Source organism: Melanaphis sacchari, unplaced genomic scaffold, assembly GCF_002803265.2.
Source record: "Melanaphis sacchari strain LSU unplaced genomic scaffold, SCAv2.0 Contig328_pilon_pilon, whole genome shotgun sequence".
NCBI classification, from domain to species: domain Eukaryota; kingdom Metazoa; phylum Arthropoda; class Insecta; order Hemiptera; family Aphididae; genus Melanaphis; species Melanaphis sacchari.
Genome location: NW_020271197.1, coordinates 16516 through 37915, shown reverse-complemented (window position 1 = coordinate 37915; position 21400 = coordinate 16516). Strand labels below are relative to the sequence as shown.

The 21400-nt window shown below is 28.3% G+C and overlaps 1 protein-coding gene and 1 pseudogene across 1 annotated transcript; both read left to right on the top strand.

Annotated features, from left to right (window-relative positions):
• The first annotated feature begins 1015 nt into the window (after window positions 1–1015).
• LOC112596508 lies at window positions 1016–3310 on the top strand (annotated as a pseudogene).
• A 7182-nt stretch (window positions 3311–10492) lies between these two features.
• On the top strand, window positions 10493–11393 carry LOC112596507 (zinc finger BED domain-containing protein 1-like). The gene is made up of 3 exons (XM_025342222.1): window positions 10493–10572; window positions 10822–11290; window positions 11355–11393. Exons 1-3 carry the CDS (start codon window positions 10493–10495, stop codon window positions 11391–11393), a joined length of 588 nt encoding a protein of 195 aa, XP_025198007.1.
• Window positions 11394–21400: the final 10007 nt, after the last annotated feature.

The window sequence follows — 21400 nt, the reverse complement described above, 5'->3', positions numbered from 1 at the left end:
GAGCCTCCATCGCACACATTAAATAAAATTAATTAAGTATGAAATTATAATATACAATTACGTCTTTCGACGTTAACAACAGAGAATTACCCAACGCTGTGCGCTAATACGTCGATAACAGCTATCGTCCGATAGACCCGCGTACCTGTAATCAATATACCACGCAAAAGCACAGCTGCAACACGCCGCACCAAACCTTGTATAGGTATAATATAAATAATACAAATAATAAATCGATAAAGATGAGATAAATACGGTTAACTCTACTAATGATCGACTATTACGGACGGGAATATAACACTACACAAAAAACCCAATCGGAATATATCACGCTGGCCGGCGCTGCTAATTGCCGTATCGTTATACGAAAGTTATAATAACACGAAATAAAACGTAAAAAGAAACCACGCTCTGCTACCAGAAATGTTCCACCAGGCTCCTGCTTGGGCGGTTGGCCTAGGATGGCAAATATAATAACACCCAGAGTATTTCTCTCTCTATAATAAATGTAATATTGTGAATTGTAAAAAGGACGGGTGACCAAAAATAATAACTTTAATAATACGAACAAATGCTTGTTTTTTCGCACCGTCGTGCTACAATAGTATATAATAATAATAATAGTAACAAATTAGGGCGCCCAATTAATATGACAAAAATCGGTATACAAAAAAAAAAAAACAAAACAAATGATAATAATAACAATAATAACAATTATGGATATCACCTATATCGACGACTTGGATCTTGAGCAACGTGATCGCATGAATTCTCCGCTGCAGGAACACCGGTGTGGATTATAGTGATTATACTGTACACTACCAACTCACGAACTTTACGCCCAAATAATAATAGGTGGTTATATATATATATATATATATATATTATATTTTAGAGTCTGCACGGCAAGAGCGGCGAATACAACGACGGCACACACGTTATAAAAGAATAAGGGTGCAATGACACAAAATTTAACGACACACACGGGCCGAAAGTTTACGGCAACGTCTCGACGATGTCGTACGAGACCAGCGAACGAGTGAGTGAGTGTACGGTCGTATTGACGGACAGCAGTGGTCAGGGAACGCCGATGCCACATTAGGCAAGAGGGGAGGAGGGCGACGATAAAGTCGCCGAGCTTATCGCAAGGGAAAAAATATCATAATATATCTCGAACAAATATTATAGTATTAATAGTATTATATTTTAGATACTGAGCTAATTTATAAATTCAATATTGTAACTAAACTAACAACTCAAAATTAAATTTGTAATGAAAAGTTTTAGTATTATAAACTCTAATTATAGTACCTACCCATTTTTTTGGCTAGTTTTTTTCTAAAAAAATAATTTGATTATTAAATTATAAAATATATAATATGTTATAACAATGGCAAATTGTTTTGTTACTTTTTTAATATAAATAATTAATATAATAATAATTACCTTTTATTTCAATACTTATAATAAAATAGAATGTTATATTCATTTTTATTAGGTTAAAACTTGAAAAATCAACCAAATTTAAATTCCTAAAACATTATTTATGTGTTCCAAATTTAGATTCAAGTCAATTAAATCAAATTCCAATCAGTAAAAAATGTACTGACATTAAGGTGCCCTTAGATATATCAGAATCATGCATACAATCATCATCTCAAATTCCAATTTCTAGTATTTTACCTGCAGTTGAAAACTGTAAGTTTATATAATTATATAAATACTGATTGTATACTTTAATGTATCTCATTTGTCTTTTTTAAATTTTAGCTGATATGGTGAGCATTTATGACCCCATAAAACCACTGCCATTAAATCAATTAGAGTTTAGACAAATTATTTTGAAGGGACGCAATACTAAGATATTGAGTACATACCCACGAACATTGCAAGGACATAAACTTAGGTCATTTCAGAAAGAATGGTTTAATAAATTTGAATGGTTGGAATATAGTTCTACTATTGATGCAGCATTTTGTTTTCCTTGTCGGTGCTTCAGAGGCAATGAAAAAAATAGTACTCATTATGATGCGGCCTTTTCAAAAGTTGGTTTTAGAGCTTGGTACCGTGCTAACGATGCGTTTAAAAAGCATCAGTGCTCTCAAAATCACACAAATAGTTCAACTGCTTTATCCAACTATTTAACATTGAAATTAATTGATTGTCAACTTGATATGGCTCGTCAAGTAGCTATCAGTAAAAAAAAAAAAGAACGCCTTGAAAATAGAAAAGTTATGTATCGTCTGATTGATATTGTAATTTCTTTAGTGAAGAGTGGTCGACCTCTTCGAGGACATGATGAGAGTGAAAAAAGTAATAACCAAGGACTTTTTTAGAGAACTTTTGAACTTACTATCAAAATATGATAATCTTCTTCGGTGACATTTTGAACATGGTGCAAGGAATGCATTATACAGAAGTAATCGCATTCAAAATGATATTATTAAATCTACACACAACGTTGTTCTAAAAAAAATTAAAAGTAACATGGAAAATTCATATATATCAATATTAGCAGATGAAACAAGTGACATAGGACATTTTGAACAACTGTCTGTCGTTATTAGGTATTTTGATGGTGAGCAAAATAGACCAATTGAAACATTAGTAGCTTTAAGGTGTTTGACATCTGTTACTGCACAATCTATATTCAATTCAATTGATAATGTTATAAGAGAAATGGGAAAATGTTGGATTTCTGTGTTAGCAGTGTGTTTTGATGGAGCATCGGCAATGTCTGGCAGTATAGGTGGTGTTCAAGACAAATGCAAGGAACAAAATTCAAGCATTAAATATGTGCACTGTTATGCTCATTGCTTGAATCTAGCATTAGTAGATTCGGTATGTGAAAAATCAACTTCCAAGAAAATAAAAAAAAAATAGATTAGTTTTTAACTTTTTTGGAACAATTCAATTCATTTATAACTTCATTGAAGGCAGCCCAATGCGACATGCGACTCTTATAAAAATTGCTCAAGAAACTAATGTTAAGTTGATGACAATTAAATCATGTTCTACTACACGTTGGGCATGTAAAGTCGAAGCAGTCAAGGCTATATTAAACAATTATGACTGTCTACTTCTTGCAATTGAAGAAATTTGTAACAATTGTACCAATCCTGAGATGACTGCAAAAGGCAAAGGTCTTTTATACCAAATAAAAAAATTTGAGTTCATTTTTGGCATGTTTATGATGCATCCAATATTAAATCTTATTTTAAAAGTTAGCTCAGTACTTCAATCACCAAAACTAAATCTTTTGTCGGCAATAGATAATGTACGGTCTTTAACATTAAATCTTAAAAGTATGAGAAATAAAAATAAAGAATTTGAAAATATTTTTGAACAAACAGTTGCTTTATGTAAAAAACATGGAATAATTGTTCCAGACATTATTCGTAGAAAAATATCGACTCAAATTGATAACAAATCTAAATCTCAATTATTTTTTAAAAATAAATTAGATGAAATGAAGATATCGGTTTATTATGAACTACTTGATGATTTAATATCGGCAATGGATTTAAGATTCAATCAAGAAACTTTAAGCTTAATTGAAGCTATTGCTAGTCTGCTACATATGGAAATAAAACCTGAAATGATTGATGTTTTGGCTAAGTTCTCAAATACATCAAGTACAGATCTAAAAACTGAAATAAACCTTTTAAAACATTTGCCAAAATCTGATAAACCTAATGGTATATCTAGTGAGTCCATTTATTTGTGGCTTGATTGGCTGAAAACTAACAATAGTATTTCTACCTATAGTTGTTTTTATAAAACCTTACAATTATTTACAATTATCCCAGTCACAAGTTGTACATGCGAACGAGTTTTTTTCTAAAATGACAATTGTTAAATCTAAACTTAGAAGTACGATGAAACAGGAACGATTAGATTCGTTATTGTTACTATTCACCGAACAAGAGTTGACAAATGGTATAAACTTGGATTCTGTCATCGATGAGTTCAATATATTAGAAAATAGACGTATGAATCTGTAAATATTATATACTAACCAATAACCAATAATAATTAATAAATAAGTTATAATATAAAAAATGTGACTTGTTTCTGCTCTATTTTTTTTTATAATATCTTACACCCTGTCTATGTGTGTATAATGTATAAATCAAATTTTCCACGGGCACGCCCCGAACTTAAAGTCTGCGCACGCCTATGGGCCTATATTATGCATATGTTGCAAAACAGGTTTCAATTGTTCATTATTTGTATTTGAATTATTAATATTTATCATACTAGCAGAGCATTTATCATTGTACCTATTTATAACTTGTTGTAATGGCTTATCATGTTTCCTTAAAAATGACTTAAGTTCTTTCATATAATTTTCAAACATAAAGGTTGAACAGTTATGAAGTGAACCATAGAGTTCATAATCATCACAAAGATGTAATAACCCGTGGACATTATGGGACACGAAGTGTTCACCATAAATATTTTGAAAACTCATTACAAAGTATTCTAATAGTTGTCGTGCATAATCGATAAGATAACCACAATCTGGACTAAGAAGAATTATCATTGCAATATTCAATGTCATAAAATTGGAATAACACTCTTTGCTTAAAATTTTCTTTAGTACAATTGGTCCAGTGTACAACAAAAATAAACGAAATTCCGTCGCTTTCCATCGACTTAATTCTTGTAAAGTTCGACTTTTTCTTACAAAATCAGAAGTAATGCATACATTAAGATTTAATAAATTTGAAGACAACTCATTAACTTTTGCTGACCGTATTCGAACACAAACTGGACCTTTGCTTACCCATAACATTAATAATTTTTTCATTACACCCAAACAAGCTAGATGCATGTAATCAAGTGAGAATGAAAAAAAACAGAATCAAAATTTGGTAACTCTATAAGATTAGATGTTACACTACCAACATGATACTCATCATCTGTGATATTAATGTAATTCTGGTGATTTCTCTTGGTTGAATGAATTTTGGTGTACGGAAAACAAACTCTATTGTGCAAATATTCACCTTCAATGGTAAATCTTGTGCATGAAGAAAAACCACTATGGCCTTTGACTTTTAAAATGAAAGACTTTGCCGGCACATCACAACAAAAAACCCGAATCGAAACACTAATTCTATTATTATTAATCAAAATTCCATGTAAAATAAGATCTTTAGTCTCTCTCACAAAATCTGACAGAAAGTCATTACTATCTAGTGGTTTCTCTTTTCCATAATAAAGACCAACCAAAAAAACAACTTTACTTAATAATGTAGCTCAGGCGCGTACACAAGGGGGGGTTTTAGGGGTTCCCCCCCCCCCCCCCCCCGAAATTTCAGGAAACAAGTTTTATTATTTATGAGTTTAGTTTTATTTAATTGCCCTCATTGCCATCGTAATATGAATTACATTCTTGTTTTGTACTCGATCAGTATCTACAATCGTCAATCGGACCACTACATAACCACATCAAAATAAATATAGATTTCATATGAAACCCTGATGCAAGCCGATATCATTTTTATTACAATAGCAACAATGAACGAAGTTTTACGGAATTGCCGATGCGATAACGATAATATAATATCTGAAATGTCTTTTGTCAATTTAGTATAATATGTTTGACACGTGTTAGGTTACGGAATGTGCATTGTTTTACAAACCATTATTACCTAATTTCGATACGTTTGATACTGAAATTAAAATCTGGCAAACACAGTGGCAAAATGTATCTGATGATGATCGCCCAAAATGTTTATTAACTACCCTAAGTCAAATGTCTAGTGATTTCTATCCAAATATAAAGTGCCTTTTAACAATATTAGCTACTTTGCCTGTAACAACTGTTACTGCAGAGCGTTCATTTTCAACATTGCGGAGACTGAAAACCTATTTAAGAAATAATATTGGACAAGACCGACTAACAGGATTATCGCTCATGAATATTTATAGAAATTATGACATTGATATTGACGAAGTCATTAACAGATTTGCAAGACTACCTCGAAAAAAAGATTTTATATTATAAAAAATTAAAAATACATGTTTCTAAATATTATTTGATTTTTTTTTTTTTAATAATTACGAATTTTATGATAAATAAATAGTACTATAATTGAAATTGTGTAAACTTCATGTTAGGCTATACGTTAGGTTAGATTATATAAGAATAACAATTTAAAACCAAAACCCCCCCCAAAATATTTTTTTTGTGTACGCGCCTGATGTAGCTTCATCTATAATATACGCTAGTATAGGCCAAAACTGACTGTTATTACTTTTAGTCAGTGGTAATCCGTCGATACCTATGACAACTTGAATTTTGTTAATATTTGGTGAAGCATGTTTTAGAATTCCATTAGCTAAACCAAAATGATGATACATTCCAGGTTCAACAGTACGAATTTCTTTAGAAATATTAGATGGAATTTTCAATAATGTACGTGCATCAGATGGAAGATTCTTAATACTTTTAATACTATATTGGTTATTTTTTAAACCTTTCAATAACCCATTTACTGCATTGTGAAAAATGTTGAACTCTACTACCCAATTAGCTAAAAAATTCATTGATAGATGATGTTTGAGGTGACGAAGTTGATAAATCTGATATAGAACAAGACTCCACTGAAGTAATGTTTTCTAAGAAATCATCATAAACTTGAGAAATTAACAGAGAAACTGTGGCAGTATCAACTACAGAATCATTATTGTCAAATACAACATTACAATTTGAAAATGGAATATTTTGGTTTTTAAATATATTTATATTTTGTCCATCATTTAGTTCAACGTTTTGCCCTTCAGATAACATACAAGCATTTTCATCTAATTCATGGTTTGAATATATTTCCTCAAATAAATTAATTTCTTGTCTTGTTTTTCTTCTTTTTGTTCTACTACTTTTAATCATTATTTTTATTTTATATTTAGTTTATGACTAATCAAACACATAAAAAAAATAAAAATAAATCTTGAATATCTGTAACCCACTAAAAACAAATAATATTATTTAACTCTATATATAAATAGTTAACATATATGATTATTGTTTTTAGAAATATTATTTGCATAATTATCTTTTTTTTTATTTAAATGTATGTTATGTCATTGATTATATTATATTAAATACATAAATATAATAAGTAATAAGTTTTTAATAAGTGTAAGTTATATTTTTTTATATTTTAGTAGCCAAATTAACATAGGTATAGTGTATTATTTTACAGCAAATGTTGTTTTATAGAAAATTCAGTTTGAGTATTTATATCATTAGCACAACACCAATACCTATACATACATATATTTTGTATATAGTTTTAAGTTATATTAAAAAATGTCATTGTTAAGGTCCTACTGAATTTAGCAACTACAATTATTGTATCTACTTTTAATAATTGTTTTCTGTTAAAAAATATAATCCTTGCCAACTAGTAAGTTTCTAAATAGCCAGGTAAAATTAGTGATAAGGATAATACAAATTACACATACATATAGTTCAATTTTTTAAACAATATAAGGTACAAACTGACTTCTTTTAAAAAATACTCGATTAACATTATTGTTATAATTTAAGGAAGTACATACTGTAAATACTACCTATATCAGCTAAACTACAAACAATATAATTAGTAATTACAGTTAAACTTAACTACCTCCAGAAATTGTTCATTATTTAAATAGTTAATAATACAATTAAATCTAAATTATCATAATAATTTGTTGTTTACAATTATTACTATTTACTATAGAAAATATACAATGTGTGTGTAGGGAAGAAGTGATTTATTTTTTTAGTTATGGGCAATTTTAATTCTTAACCTAGGTATACGTGTATTACATATTTTCTGATATGTCTTCAAAACTATTCAACTTTTATTTATATATTTTTATATTATAACTTATGAGTTAAATTAATTGCTTATTATTTATCAAATAATAACATTAATACACAAGAAATTTACAATTTAAATTAAATAAAAGTGAATAAACATAAAACTATTAAGTCAATATAAAATGATAATATTAATCACGGTATATTATAATATACCGTGATATTAATAAACAATTTTCACAATTTTTTATTCAATAAAATTGTTTGTTAAGTTTGGTTTAATTTTTAATTTATGTATATTGTTTGATAGCACAATAAATACGCTTCAAAATAAAAATAAATGGGTAGGTACATAGGGAAGTTGAATAATTTTGAAGATGTATCAGTAAATGTGTGGTAAGTTATGATTTATTAAAGTGTCCACAGCTATTTTATTTTATTTTTTTAATACCCAACTTTTAGTGTGCTTTCATAATATGACGCCACACATTGAATATTATATATTATAAATAATTTATAGAATTGTAATAATTAGACGGATCGAGTGCTTGTAAACGACAAATATTATGTAGTATGTACCTATGTAATAGTGTTAAATAATAATAATTAAATACTTATGTTATACGAATAACGGAGTAAATTCAACGTATTGAAGTCTGAGAGCACAAATGGACAAAAGCTTACAACGACAAGAAGTCAAGAAATTAAATCGCTAAATCAGAATAACGGAGAAATCACTAGTGATGGGCATTATTGAATAATAACTATCGAATTATTCGATAGTCTTGCTAAATTAGTTATCTGAATAATCGATATCGATTATTCGATTTATTATTCGAATGAATAATCATTTATTATTCAATTATTATTTATTTTATTATTTTAAATATTTATTGAATCACCTTTATCACTATACTATATTATTATCAAAACAAAAACCCTCCGTCTAACTCCGTGTTAAAATTAGCCAAGTAAAAAAAAGAAGAAAAAAAATCAAAAAAAAAAAAATCATTGTATAACCAAAACATTTTTCGCTTCATGTAGAATTTATAAAAAAAAAAAATTTATATATTATTTATTTATTATTGAATAACTATTGTTAATCAGTAACTATTTTGTTATCACTTTATCAGTTTATTATTATTATTCTATCAATTCTAATATTCGAGTAAGAATTATTGAATATTTACTATTTGAATATTATTTATTTATTATTAAATATAAAATAATATTTAACAAGTAATTTTTGGTTGTCAGTTTCTCAGTTTCTCAGTTGCCACTTGTTATTTTCAATTTTGTTTGTTTACTATTAGGTACTATTTACTATATTAGTACAATAATAATAGTAATTATGTCGTGGCTTAAAAAAAATAGTTCTATGGTGTGGAAATATTTTGAGATGGATACAAATAACCAAAATGAAGCGCAGTGCTTAATTTGTAAAAGTACTTACAAAAGGTCAAATGGAACATCGAATTTGATGGAACATTTAAAAAGAAAACATATGGGCATTTTAGACCGTGATAATATGCTTCTACAAAGCCAGGAACAGGGGAGCATTGACGAGCCAGGTTAATTATATGCAATTTAATTTATAGAAATAAATAAATATACTATTATACTAGTGTAGGACATTTCTTACTAAATTAATTTGTATATTTTACAGGAACGTCTATAGGATCCCAACATTCCCAACCACAAAGTACTTCGTCCAACCTACCTGTCAGTTATTTTAGTACCAACAACAATTGTAATGAGCCTACAATGGCAACAACTGAATCTGAGCCACCTTTAAAGAAACAAAAACAACTTGTATTGTCAAATAGGTAAAACTCAATTAATGTTACTACATTTTATTATGACTAATGGTATAAATGTGTATTTTATTAGTATAAATCTTAAATGAGTTTATTTTTTAGTTTACAGCGTGGACTTTTCCAACTGGTTTGGATATATCAACCTCTAGAAGGTTTCAGAAACATGAGTTATGTTGTTTAGTTAAATACAACTTTAGGTTAAGTATACAAATAGGGTAAAAGTATATTACAACAAAAAATATCATATTTTAAATATTTTTATTTTGAAAAAATTATTAGCACCTAATGGCCAAATCAAATAACTGATATTTTAGTTATCAGAAAAAATATTAATTCAACTGGTTTGAATGATAGTTATTACTAGAGCAAGGATTTTCGTGCACTTAAAAATCATCATATTATATGCATTTAAAAATATGCAGTTAAATATTATGTCCTCAAAAAAATGTATAGCTCTAAAAATTATATATTTTCATTAACTATTTAAATTTAATAATTTTATATCATCTCTCTATAAGTTTTAACTAAATTTGATATCATTTTATAAAAATCATATTATTATATTCATATTAATATCAACGTTTTAAACTTTTTTTTTTTTTTATAGTAATAGAATAATTTTTAAATATACAGTTAAGATAAGGTTGAGAACTACTGATCTAGTTATTACTTATAAAACATAAGCAATAGTATTTTCTACTTTCTATACTTATAACTAGATAATTTTTATTTATAATAATATGTTATAATTACATTTTTACATCTGAACTATTTATTACTTAATAAGTGTTGTTCTAGATTTGGAGCACCATCAGAATTGCAAATTAAAGCATTTTATGAAGCGATTGTTAGGATGATAGCTGAGGACTTGCAACCCTTATCCATTGTGGAAAATGAAGGCTTTAGAAATATGGTTAAACTATTGGACTCTAGGTAAATATAAATGAATAAAATATTTTGTATTTCAATTGTAATACAATTAAAGAAAACTTTCATAAGTAAAACATTAAATAGATTAAATAGTTAGTAAAAACCATGAAGTAGATATGTACATACATTTTTTTTATTTATCTTATTTACTAAACATTATACATAATATACATAAACAATCAAAAAATACAAAAAATAATTTTAATAAATAAAACAACAAAACAAATATAAAAAGATTACAACTAATTTCAGGTATCAAATTCCTAGCAGAAGGGCACTTGGTCGAACTATAATACCTAGTATATATTCAAATGTTCGAAATAAGGTTCAGACTCTTTTAAATGATACCAGTTTTATAGCTCTTACTACTGATATTTGGACTTCAATTAACACCGATTCGTTTTTAACTATAACAGCTCATTTTTTTCCAAAAGGCCAAAGCCAACTGAAAATAGTTGTCCTTGGTACAAAAAAACTAGATCAGAGTCATACAGCAACTCATTTGGAAGAAATAATGACCAGTGAGTTAAATAGATGGGGAATATTAAATAAAGTAACGGCCATTGTTTCTGATAGTGGGGCTAATATCAAGTCGGCTATAAGATTAATGAACATACAGCATATTCCTTGTACTGCTCATAAACTTAATCTTGTAGTCCAAAAAGCCTTATACCTCAACGAAGACGATTCAGTTGGAGATGAATCAAATGAACTCGATTCAGTGAAAATTAAATTAATTTTAAAGAAATGTCGTGTTATTGTGGGTTTTTTTAAACGAAGTGAAGTGGGGAATAGGATTTTGGGGGAAAAACAAAGGCAACTAGGATTCACTCAGCTCTTGAAACTCAAACAAGATGTTCGTACACGATGGAACAGCACACTAATAATGTTGGAAAGATTAGTGAAATTAAAAGAGCCCCTCACAGTGATAATGATATCAGTTAAAGAGGTTCCTTCAAACCTTACACCTGAAGAATGGGTCATTATTGAAGATATAGTACCCCTATTGCGACCATTTAACAGCTTAACAATAGAGTTGTCTGCTGAATAGTATCCTACAATATCAAAAGTTGTACCATTATTACGAGGTAATTAATGATTTACTTTAAAAGTTAGATTTAATTTATACTGTATTCATTGTTTTATATTTAGGATTGCAAACTTCATTAAATTCTAAAATTTCAAAAACACCTCTTGGAAGATTTATAAAATCAAATTTAACATTACAAATAAATAGGCGTTTTGAAAGGATTGAAAAACAATCCCTAACTCCATATTTTTCTCGTGCCACTCTCTTAGACCCAAGATGCAAAAAAGCTGCTTTTGCAGTTGAGGAAAATGCTTCTGATGCCGAGAAAAGTATTGTTTCGGAAGTAGCAAGTATGACAAATAATACATTAAAAGATACTGGTAAATATTTAATTGATATGTAAATACTTAATAAATATAAGTGACCAATGACCATTACTGTTCTATTAAATTTTTCATTTACATCATACTTATTTTAATTTTAGAACGTGAAGTTCCTACAGACCAAATTGAGGAGGACTCTGAAAATCTTTGGAACTTTTTACAGAGTAGAGTTAGTAACGTGCAGGGTCAAACAACATCAACTAGCAGTGCTATGAGTTTGATGAGACAATATTTAAACATGCCTTATCAAAATTTAAATTGTAATGTGGCTGAATGGTGGCTTAACCATAAATCTGTATTGCATTCTCTGAGCGAAATTGCATTAAAGTATACCATGATTCCAGCGACATCTGTTCCTTCCGAAAGAATCTTCTCTAAAACAGGACAAATAATGAGTGCTAGAAGAAATAGACTATTGCCAGATAATCTAGACACTCTAATTGTTTTACATAAAAATATGTAGTTTTTAATTTTTCTTTAAACTTTTAAAAATATAACTATCCATAAAATTATTAAAATAAAAATTATAATTTAATAAAATATTTTAAATTGATATATTTTTTGTATTATTATTTTCAGATTTCCAACTGGTTTGGAGATACATTAACTGAATATACTCTGGAGATATGCGTTATACAATTCAATTCAAAGAAACTTCATATTTTATTAAATCAAGGCTTGGCAAGTTAACTTTAAGTTAAAAGTTACCTCTTTTTTTTTTAAACTCACAAAAGTTACAAGTTAATTAGAAAATAAAAGTAACTTAACTTAGTTAAAAGTAACTTAACTTTAACTTATTAACTCGTTAATGCCCAGCCTTGTATTAAATAACAAAATGGTTTATGAAATCATACTTTGTTTGATTATTAATCTGTTGTTTTTCAGGAAATTTAACAAAACAAGATAATAAAATAACAAGATATTAACAGTATACAAAACAAAATTACTATATTACATTATAAGTTATAACACAATTTCTTAAATGGAACAAAATAATAAATTAATAGTAAATAAACAAAATTATTATAGTTTTTTAATTACCCTACCCCTTTTTGTTTTAGTCTTAGTATTATTGCTCACCATCCTCATTAATTGACTTAGGCCAACCACATTTCTGTTTCGGAGGGTACCTGCATAGAGTGAATCGGGCTGCCGACAGCTACTGTTTCTACTGCATGGACCCTGAAGATACAGCCGAGCACACCCTGTTCGCTTGTCCGAGGTGGGAGGACGACCGCTGTCGTATGACTGCAATTCTGCGGAGACCACCGGTTGCTGAAGACATGGAGGAAATTCTGTGTGGCCCCCGAACAGAGCTTCTACCTGACGACACAGCACAAAGGTCCAGACTGCTCGCTCAAGCTCTGGTAACTCGGCTTGAGCTCATAGCCATGATTGAGTCAATCCTCCCCACACAGCATAGATATATTTAATAAAAGCCTATTAAATATTAAATATTAAATATTGAATTAAGAAATATTAAATCAACATTTATAAATCTTTGAATAAATGTTTATTAAAGCTTAATTAAAGTTTAAATTTCATTGTTTGAACCCTTTTGTAATGTTTAACTAACTTTAAAAACTAAACTTTATTTAAAATTGCTTTGTAATACCTCAACAATATTATATTTTAATATTGCATTAAACTTAGATCTTAAAGATATGTATCATTTATTGTATAGAAAATACAATATTATATTATTATAAATACATAATACTCACAAGTACCTTAGAAGGGGTTTTATGGGGTGCAACCCCCCTCTAAAATTTGTCTCATATTATGCACTTGGAAATTATTTTTTTCATAGTTATTATTAAAATACACTATTTATTAAGATTTGTATAACCCCCCCCCCATAATGAACACTAATACATTATAATATTAAATAAATATTTTACAAAAAAAAATTGAAGAGTTGGATTTAGGAATATAAAATTGTATTACTTTGATGTATGAACAATTTATTATATATTAATTATATATACTCATGAATATAATAAAATATAATAATATGAAAAGAAAAAACTGTAACTTATGGTATTTGTATAGCCAATATAAAATTATAAGATTAATGAGAAAAAAAGTTATTACAAGAAATACTGATAAACAACTAATTATATATTTTCAATTATTTTGTCATTTAATCTTTTTACACTAAACGGAGCTTGTGCTAAATGGTATTTTAATCGTTCCTCCATTTCATTTTGGTCGACGTTCTTTACTTTGTTTTGATTTTTAACTGCATCTATAAGCAATTACAAATATCTGTAATTTAAGTTATAAATAAAGGTTAGAATCTAGATCTGCTACCTCATCAGTAGTGGTGTTGCATTAATAGATTTTAATTGTAAGTTCAAATTATATTATATATTAATAATTAGATACCTCAAACGGTATTATTCTTACCAAAAATTACTGAACATAAATTTAATTTACAAAACTTCTGTTTTCCCTTTTTGCCAGTAAATGAAAAATTGGATAGTAAGACATCAGTAAATAATTTATAAACTATTCTTTTTATAATAGCTTTAACAGAATTTCCTCCCAAATGTGACAAATCATTTACCTAAAATAAATATTTCATTGTTTATTTTTATGTATAAAAAATTTAAATTAATTATTTGCATACCAAATAGTCACGCATATCTTTATCTCTTATTTTTTTCTTCAATAACTTCAAGATATTCAAGATCGTTTATTGGCCAGTTGAAGTCGTCTAAGAATTCATTGTTAGATGAACACTTAATGTTGTTTTTTAACATTGATGTACTATCTAATTTAGATAGAATTTCTTTTTATTGCATACTTAGATGTTTAATGTCAGTTTGAATATATACTATATTTCTTAATATAGACTTTAATATTTTTTGAGTACCTATAACAAGTTTGAAGTTTAAACTAATACAGTTTTAATTGCTAGTAGGTATTGATATACCTATTATGCTATAAACTAACCATTATCAACTGATGAATTACTACAGTTTCGAGAACCACTGTCAATTATTGTTTGTAATAGTGTAGTACAACCTATAAAACAATTGAAAAAAATCACTAAATATCACTATAGAAAATCAGATATTTTTGTATGTAAAAAAGTTAACTAATATATATAACCACAGGCTTAGTAGATCTTATAAGGCCGTGAATATAACTTATTATAATAAGTAACACATATATTAACAACTTTAAAAATATTAAGTTTGCCTCCAAAAGTATAACCTATGTAAGCATCAGAAAATGATTTTACATTAATTTTTATATTATCTTTTATAGCAATTTTAAATTCCGGTTTTATGCAGTCTTCGGGCAATGGTCCACCACTATATATCTTTAAATATTTTATATTGATACTAGACCTAGACCTTGTATTCAATTCATACTCGCTAAACATTTGAAATTCATGGTATCGTTTTACAACCTGTTCCAATGGTTTCTCATGTTTTCGTATCATTTTTTTTAGAGTTTTCATATAGTTTTCAAATGGAAAACATGAGCAACTATCGAGGGCACCAAACTTTTTATAGTCATCAACAATGTGTAATAAGTTGTGTACATTAAGTGATATAAATTCTTTACCATAAATTTCACAAAATTTGTCGACAAAATATTTTAATATTTTTTCAACAAAATTAACAAGGTCTGTGCTTACATTTGGTGCTAAAAGAATTCGAAAACTAACATGTAAACATAGAAAATGTAAGTAATATTCATTATTTAAAATGGTTTGTAAGACAACTGGGCCTGTATAAAGTAGAAATTGACGAAATTCAGTTGCCTTCCACCTAGCAACTTCATTCAGCCCCCGAGGAACTCTAGAAAAGTCACTACATACTGAAAGTCTGAAAGCTAAAAGTTCTTTAGTAATATCGTTGACTTTTTTACTCTGCAATCTAACCGAAACAGGAGCATTTTTAATGCATCCAAGCCACAACAAAATTAATTTTTTTGTAACTCCTAAGCAAACTAGATGCATGTAGTCAATGCTAATACTATTTACTATATCTATACCAGGTATTTCAGTTATAATAGAAACTTCATCAGTCATATGAAATTCTTCATCAGTTCTATTTAAAAAATCTATGTGAGTTCTCTTAGTAATACAATCTGTACTGGGAAAACAGACTCTATGTTCAAAATAAAAACCACTTATTAAACACCTAGTACAGGAATAATAACCAGTATGTCCTTTAGTTTTTTAAGGTGAAACTCTTTGCAGGTAAATCACAACATATAGCATCTATAATTACTTGTTTTATACCAAATGCTGTTTGAAACCCTGTTTGATATAATTGTTTTGTTTCGTTCACAAATTCTAACAAAAAAGGATTGCAGTTTAGAGGCTTATCTTTACCCCAGTACAACCCAACTAAAAAAAACGTGAGGTTTATAAACAGGATGACGAACATATCCAAGTATTGGCCAAAAACAGCTAGATGAACTTTTGGTCAAGGGCAGACCATCAATCCCTATAACTATTTTGATTTTATCTTCAACAAAATATTCATGGTCAGAGTTAGAAATACTCTTCAAACTATTATGTATTGAGAAATAATAAAAACTACCGGGTGTCACTGTCTGTATTTGTAAAGGTTGGACCGATGATTTAGTTTTTAATATAGTTCTGGCATCTACAGGAAAATAATTATGACACTTATGTATTTTTAAAACCTTCAATAATGCACTCAAAGCAACTTGAGAAATATTATAAGATACAGCCCATTTAGCCAAATTATTTAAAATTGATGAGTCTGTTTCATTATCTATGGAGTGATATTCATTTGGATATTCATTAGTATTATTTATTTTATCCTCATCTTCAATATCAGAATTGGACGAAAAACTAATTGCATCATATTCATCATTACATATATTATTTATCGTACCATCAAGGTGGGGTAAATTATGAATTAGATTTGGTACTAGCAAAGAGTTTGATTCGGAATTTAGATCTAAACTGGCACTATAACTAGATACATTTGGTTGATCAATACTTTCTAGTTCATCACTATGAATACTTTCATTATCCAGTTCTATCAATTCTAATTCTTCTAAATACCTTCTGCGCTTAGTAGATTTGCTAATGGTCGAATATGACATAATGAAGTATAGAATATACTTTTAAAAGAATACAATTAGAAGTTCTAATGCAATGAATTTCAAATAAAACTATAAAAGTAATAGTGAATTGGAACATAGAACACAGAGTTCAATACCTAACAATCTGCAATTAGACTTAATAAAATATAGGCATAGCAGTTATCCAAAACATTTTTAAATATAATACAAAACTGATAAAAGAGGTAATTATTATATACTACCATGTTTAACATTAGATACCTACATAACATTGTAATTTAAAGTCTATAATTCAAGAACAACTAAAAATGCATAGGTACCTATTAAGTACCAACAGTATAATATATTTAAAAATCAAAATATTATAGGTTATTGGCGGGTATAAAGAAATAAGCTTTTACCAAAAATCAAAATACCTACATGAGTATTATAGGTACTGAGTGTATACATTATATTATAGAAGTATAATAGGTGCTTATTACTTAATAACTGTAACTTACCGTATTTTCGATGATATTATAATTCCACAAAAAATAAAATAACGCACTGAACGCAGCATGTAATCACAACTCTGAACCATAGATGAAAGATTAATTGCTCTGAACTCACAAATCACAACGACGACACGACCGCGACGGAGCGACGTAGTGAAATGAAAAAAAAACCGTTTAAGTGTTAAATGTCGATAACGCGCGCGATGTCCATTACTCTATTACACATTTACACGCGAATAGCATACGCATACGTGCACACAGACACGACAACTATAATAATAGACACGAGTGGCGAGTGCACGAACAACTTCAGAATAACCAACATTTACTTAAATTTAAATTTAAAATAATCATTGGTCGAACATCATTATGTTTTCTTTTTCCTTATTATTATATATTGGAATAATAGCTATTTCTATAACACTGGGTTCATAATTTCATATTATTTCGAGGAAAGACCAATAATAATAACTAAACACATATATATAAATATATAATGGTTTCGATTGTTTCGTATCGTTGAAGTTTATCTATACCGATTATACCGGATGATCTTATCGATAAAATTATTTACCACAATAATATAATTATATATTATATAGTATGCAATATAGTAGTAATGCACTAATGCCCAAAGTATAATATCAGACAAATACCCTGTTAAATTTATAATAATATAAAATATAAAATATTATATAAGCTGATTACACATTAGGCGATTCGAATCCGCGTTTTAAAAACGTCGGAATTATAAATATAATATCGCTTAAAATATTAAACGTGCAGTTTTATTTGGGTTGTATTCACACCAAGGTGTACTACCATCTTGATTCACACATAAGACATTAAGATATGAATGAGACGCGCTTTTGGTAGCGTCTAGTACTCTGGTCGCGTTCAGTCGCGCTGAATCGCACATGATGGTTAATTTTGAGCGTTATGTTGCGATTTTCAGCTAGAATTAAACAATATTTTCCCAATGTAATTCCGATGCATTTTCAAGCTAAGACACGGACGAATTACAAACGTTTTTAAACCTCGGACGCTCACGTCCAAGTGAAACGGCCGGCCTTAATGTATACCGCCTATAATTTATGTCCTACGCGTAAACTTTAGATTCAACCAATAATTCATAAATCATAATAATTAAGTTATTTTTATTATACTTTAATTCCTTATAACTCTAAGTTATAACCATACTGGCTGTATGTCACTATTTACTATTTAGTATATTTATTAAAACTATGAAAACTGCAGGGATTTATATACAAAATTATTATATTATAATAACAATATAATAATGTAATAGATACGCAATATTTTCTCCGCTCATCGGTCTATAGTTTTAATAAATAAAGTAAACACGACAAATATACCTGTACAATAACATATAGAGCAGAATATATAATGCGCAGCAAGACTATTATTTAGTCATACGCAATTCTGAATATATAATATAATATGTGCACATATGTTTGACAGGACGCTTCCTATAAGTTCTTTCACTAAAAAACACACTTTGAAAAAAAATTACCACAAAATTACCTACTCACATAAAAAATATAATTAGTATATATAATATAAATTGGGTTTTGTTATTTATTAAATAATATATTTTAAAAATTAAATCAAGATTAATTTTTAACATTGAATAATAATTGTGTTTGTTAAATATTTAGTTTAATTAATTGATAAAATATTATTATTTAACGATAATTCAATATTAATTATTCTATATTTTTTTAAATGCTTTTAAATATTTATATTTAAATATGTTTACTTTAATATTTATTAAAAATTCAATAAATTTTAAAATTTAAATATTTAAAATTTAATTTAAAACAAATATTTATTCAATCAGTTTCATTGAAAAATGCTGTGTGGGTCTCTACTAAAGAAGAGGATGAGAGGGAATATCAGAGAAACGCCTAACTGGCATTCCGAGCAGCCGGAACCACGATGATGAGCGGTGAAATGCCCCGAAACTCGCTATCTAGCGAATCGTCGGAGGTGTCACCGACCACGCTCTTCATCCACCACCTGCGACACCACGGTAGGGGACGACGATCACGGCTTCGTTCAGAACGCGATGTCAAGGGCGGCTGAATAAGATCGGCCCGCCAAGACGATGACAGCATCTCAACAGTCGATAGCCAATTCATAATGCCATGTCAATTATTATTACTTCGATGTTATTTTAACTTATAGTATTGCATATAACTTACACTGTTACTATTATTATTATTCTTATTTTAATATTACTCTATGTTATATAACTTATAGTTTGTAAATAACTTCCACTGTACTATATTATTATTATATTTTTTATTAATAAACGATGGCGGCCGGGAGGAAGTAATGCGAAAGCAGTCCCCTCCCGGTCGTCGGTTCAACACGCAAAAAAAAAAAAAAAAAAAGGCCAACCACATTTAGAATATTCTAGGACTTTTCCTAGCACCTCATAATTTTGCATTTTTAGTATAATATGCGAAAAGCGAAATAGCAAAATGTCGGACTCGGAGATACGAACTACAATGGTCTACACTCGACGAGAACGAAAACGGAAGAATGAACAGCCAGATGAACTTACTGAAAGATGGCTTACTGCCGAATTTTCTGATCCGATATATATTATATTCTTTTCTCTATGGTGTATCGATATTTTGCTATCTCTACACATTAGGTTAGTCGACTTAGGTTGTGTATCGATATGAAAAAAATTATCGATATAACGTCCTTACACCGATTATTCGATAGTTTTGATTATTCGGTCCTGCTAAATATTATTCGAATAATTATTCGATAGTTTTGATTATTCAGTCATGCAAAATATTATTCGAATAATTATTCGATAGTTTTGATTATTCAGTCATGCAAAATATTATTCGAATAATTATTCGATAGTCTATATAAATAATCGAATAATAATCGATAGTACAAATTATTCAGTACCGCCCATCACTAGAAATCACTAAATCAGTAAATCTTTAATCTGCTGCTATTGGACATTACCGTTCTCTTCTACTTGCCGCTAACCGTATCTCGTACGTTGTAGACGTTTCAAACATAATTACACAAATAACTATTAATAAATAATAATCGCGGTTTTCGTAAACACAACAAAAATAAAAACAACAAGCGAAGCGTTCTGCGAACATTGGGAATCATGGGGATTTTTCCAAAACATACTACTAGCTTAATAATTTATATATAAATATCACTTATTATTATTGTGATAGTAATATAATTAATTTATACACAACTACAATAGAGTATCACACGACACACGGCGATAATAGTTATAAATAATATATATTAAAATATTATTGTCATATTATAACGATGTTATTAACGAAACAACAAGACATGTATTAGTAATAAATAATAAAATAATTATAAAACTGAAATATTATATTGACTGTTCGAGATTCGACCATTGTATTTACGTAAACATCTACATAAATAGCTATTTTATTATTGTCGTCGACAAGTTATTTTCTGGGTAGAAAAACATTATTATTTCGCTGAAAATAGTCTACCGTAGCCGGCGTAGTAATCGTAATATCATAAATAATATTGTAATAAAATTCATATAAATTGTATTGTACTATTATAAATTATAATATTTAGTTTTAATAAAAACATACTAGACACTGCCACTAGCTAATGATCAATAAGATTTGTATTAATAATTTTGGTCACTGTGTCTGTAGTAGTGTAGTGTTATTATTGCAATAATATCTCCCCAAGATCAAAAGAAATACAACAAAATTGTTATCATTAAAACTATATTATTAATAATATTGTAAATATTATGGTCAGAGTCGTGCCGTTATACAAATATT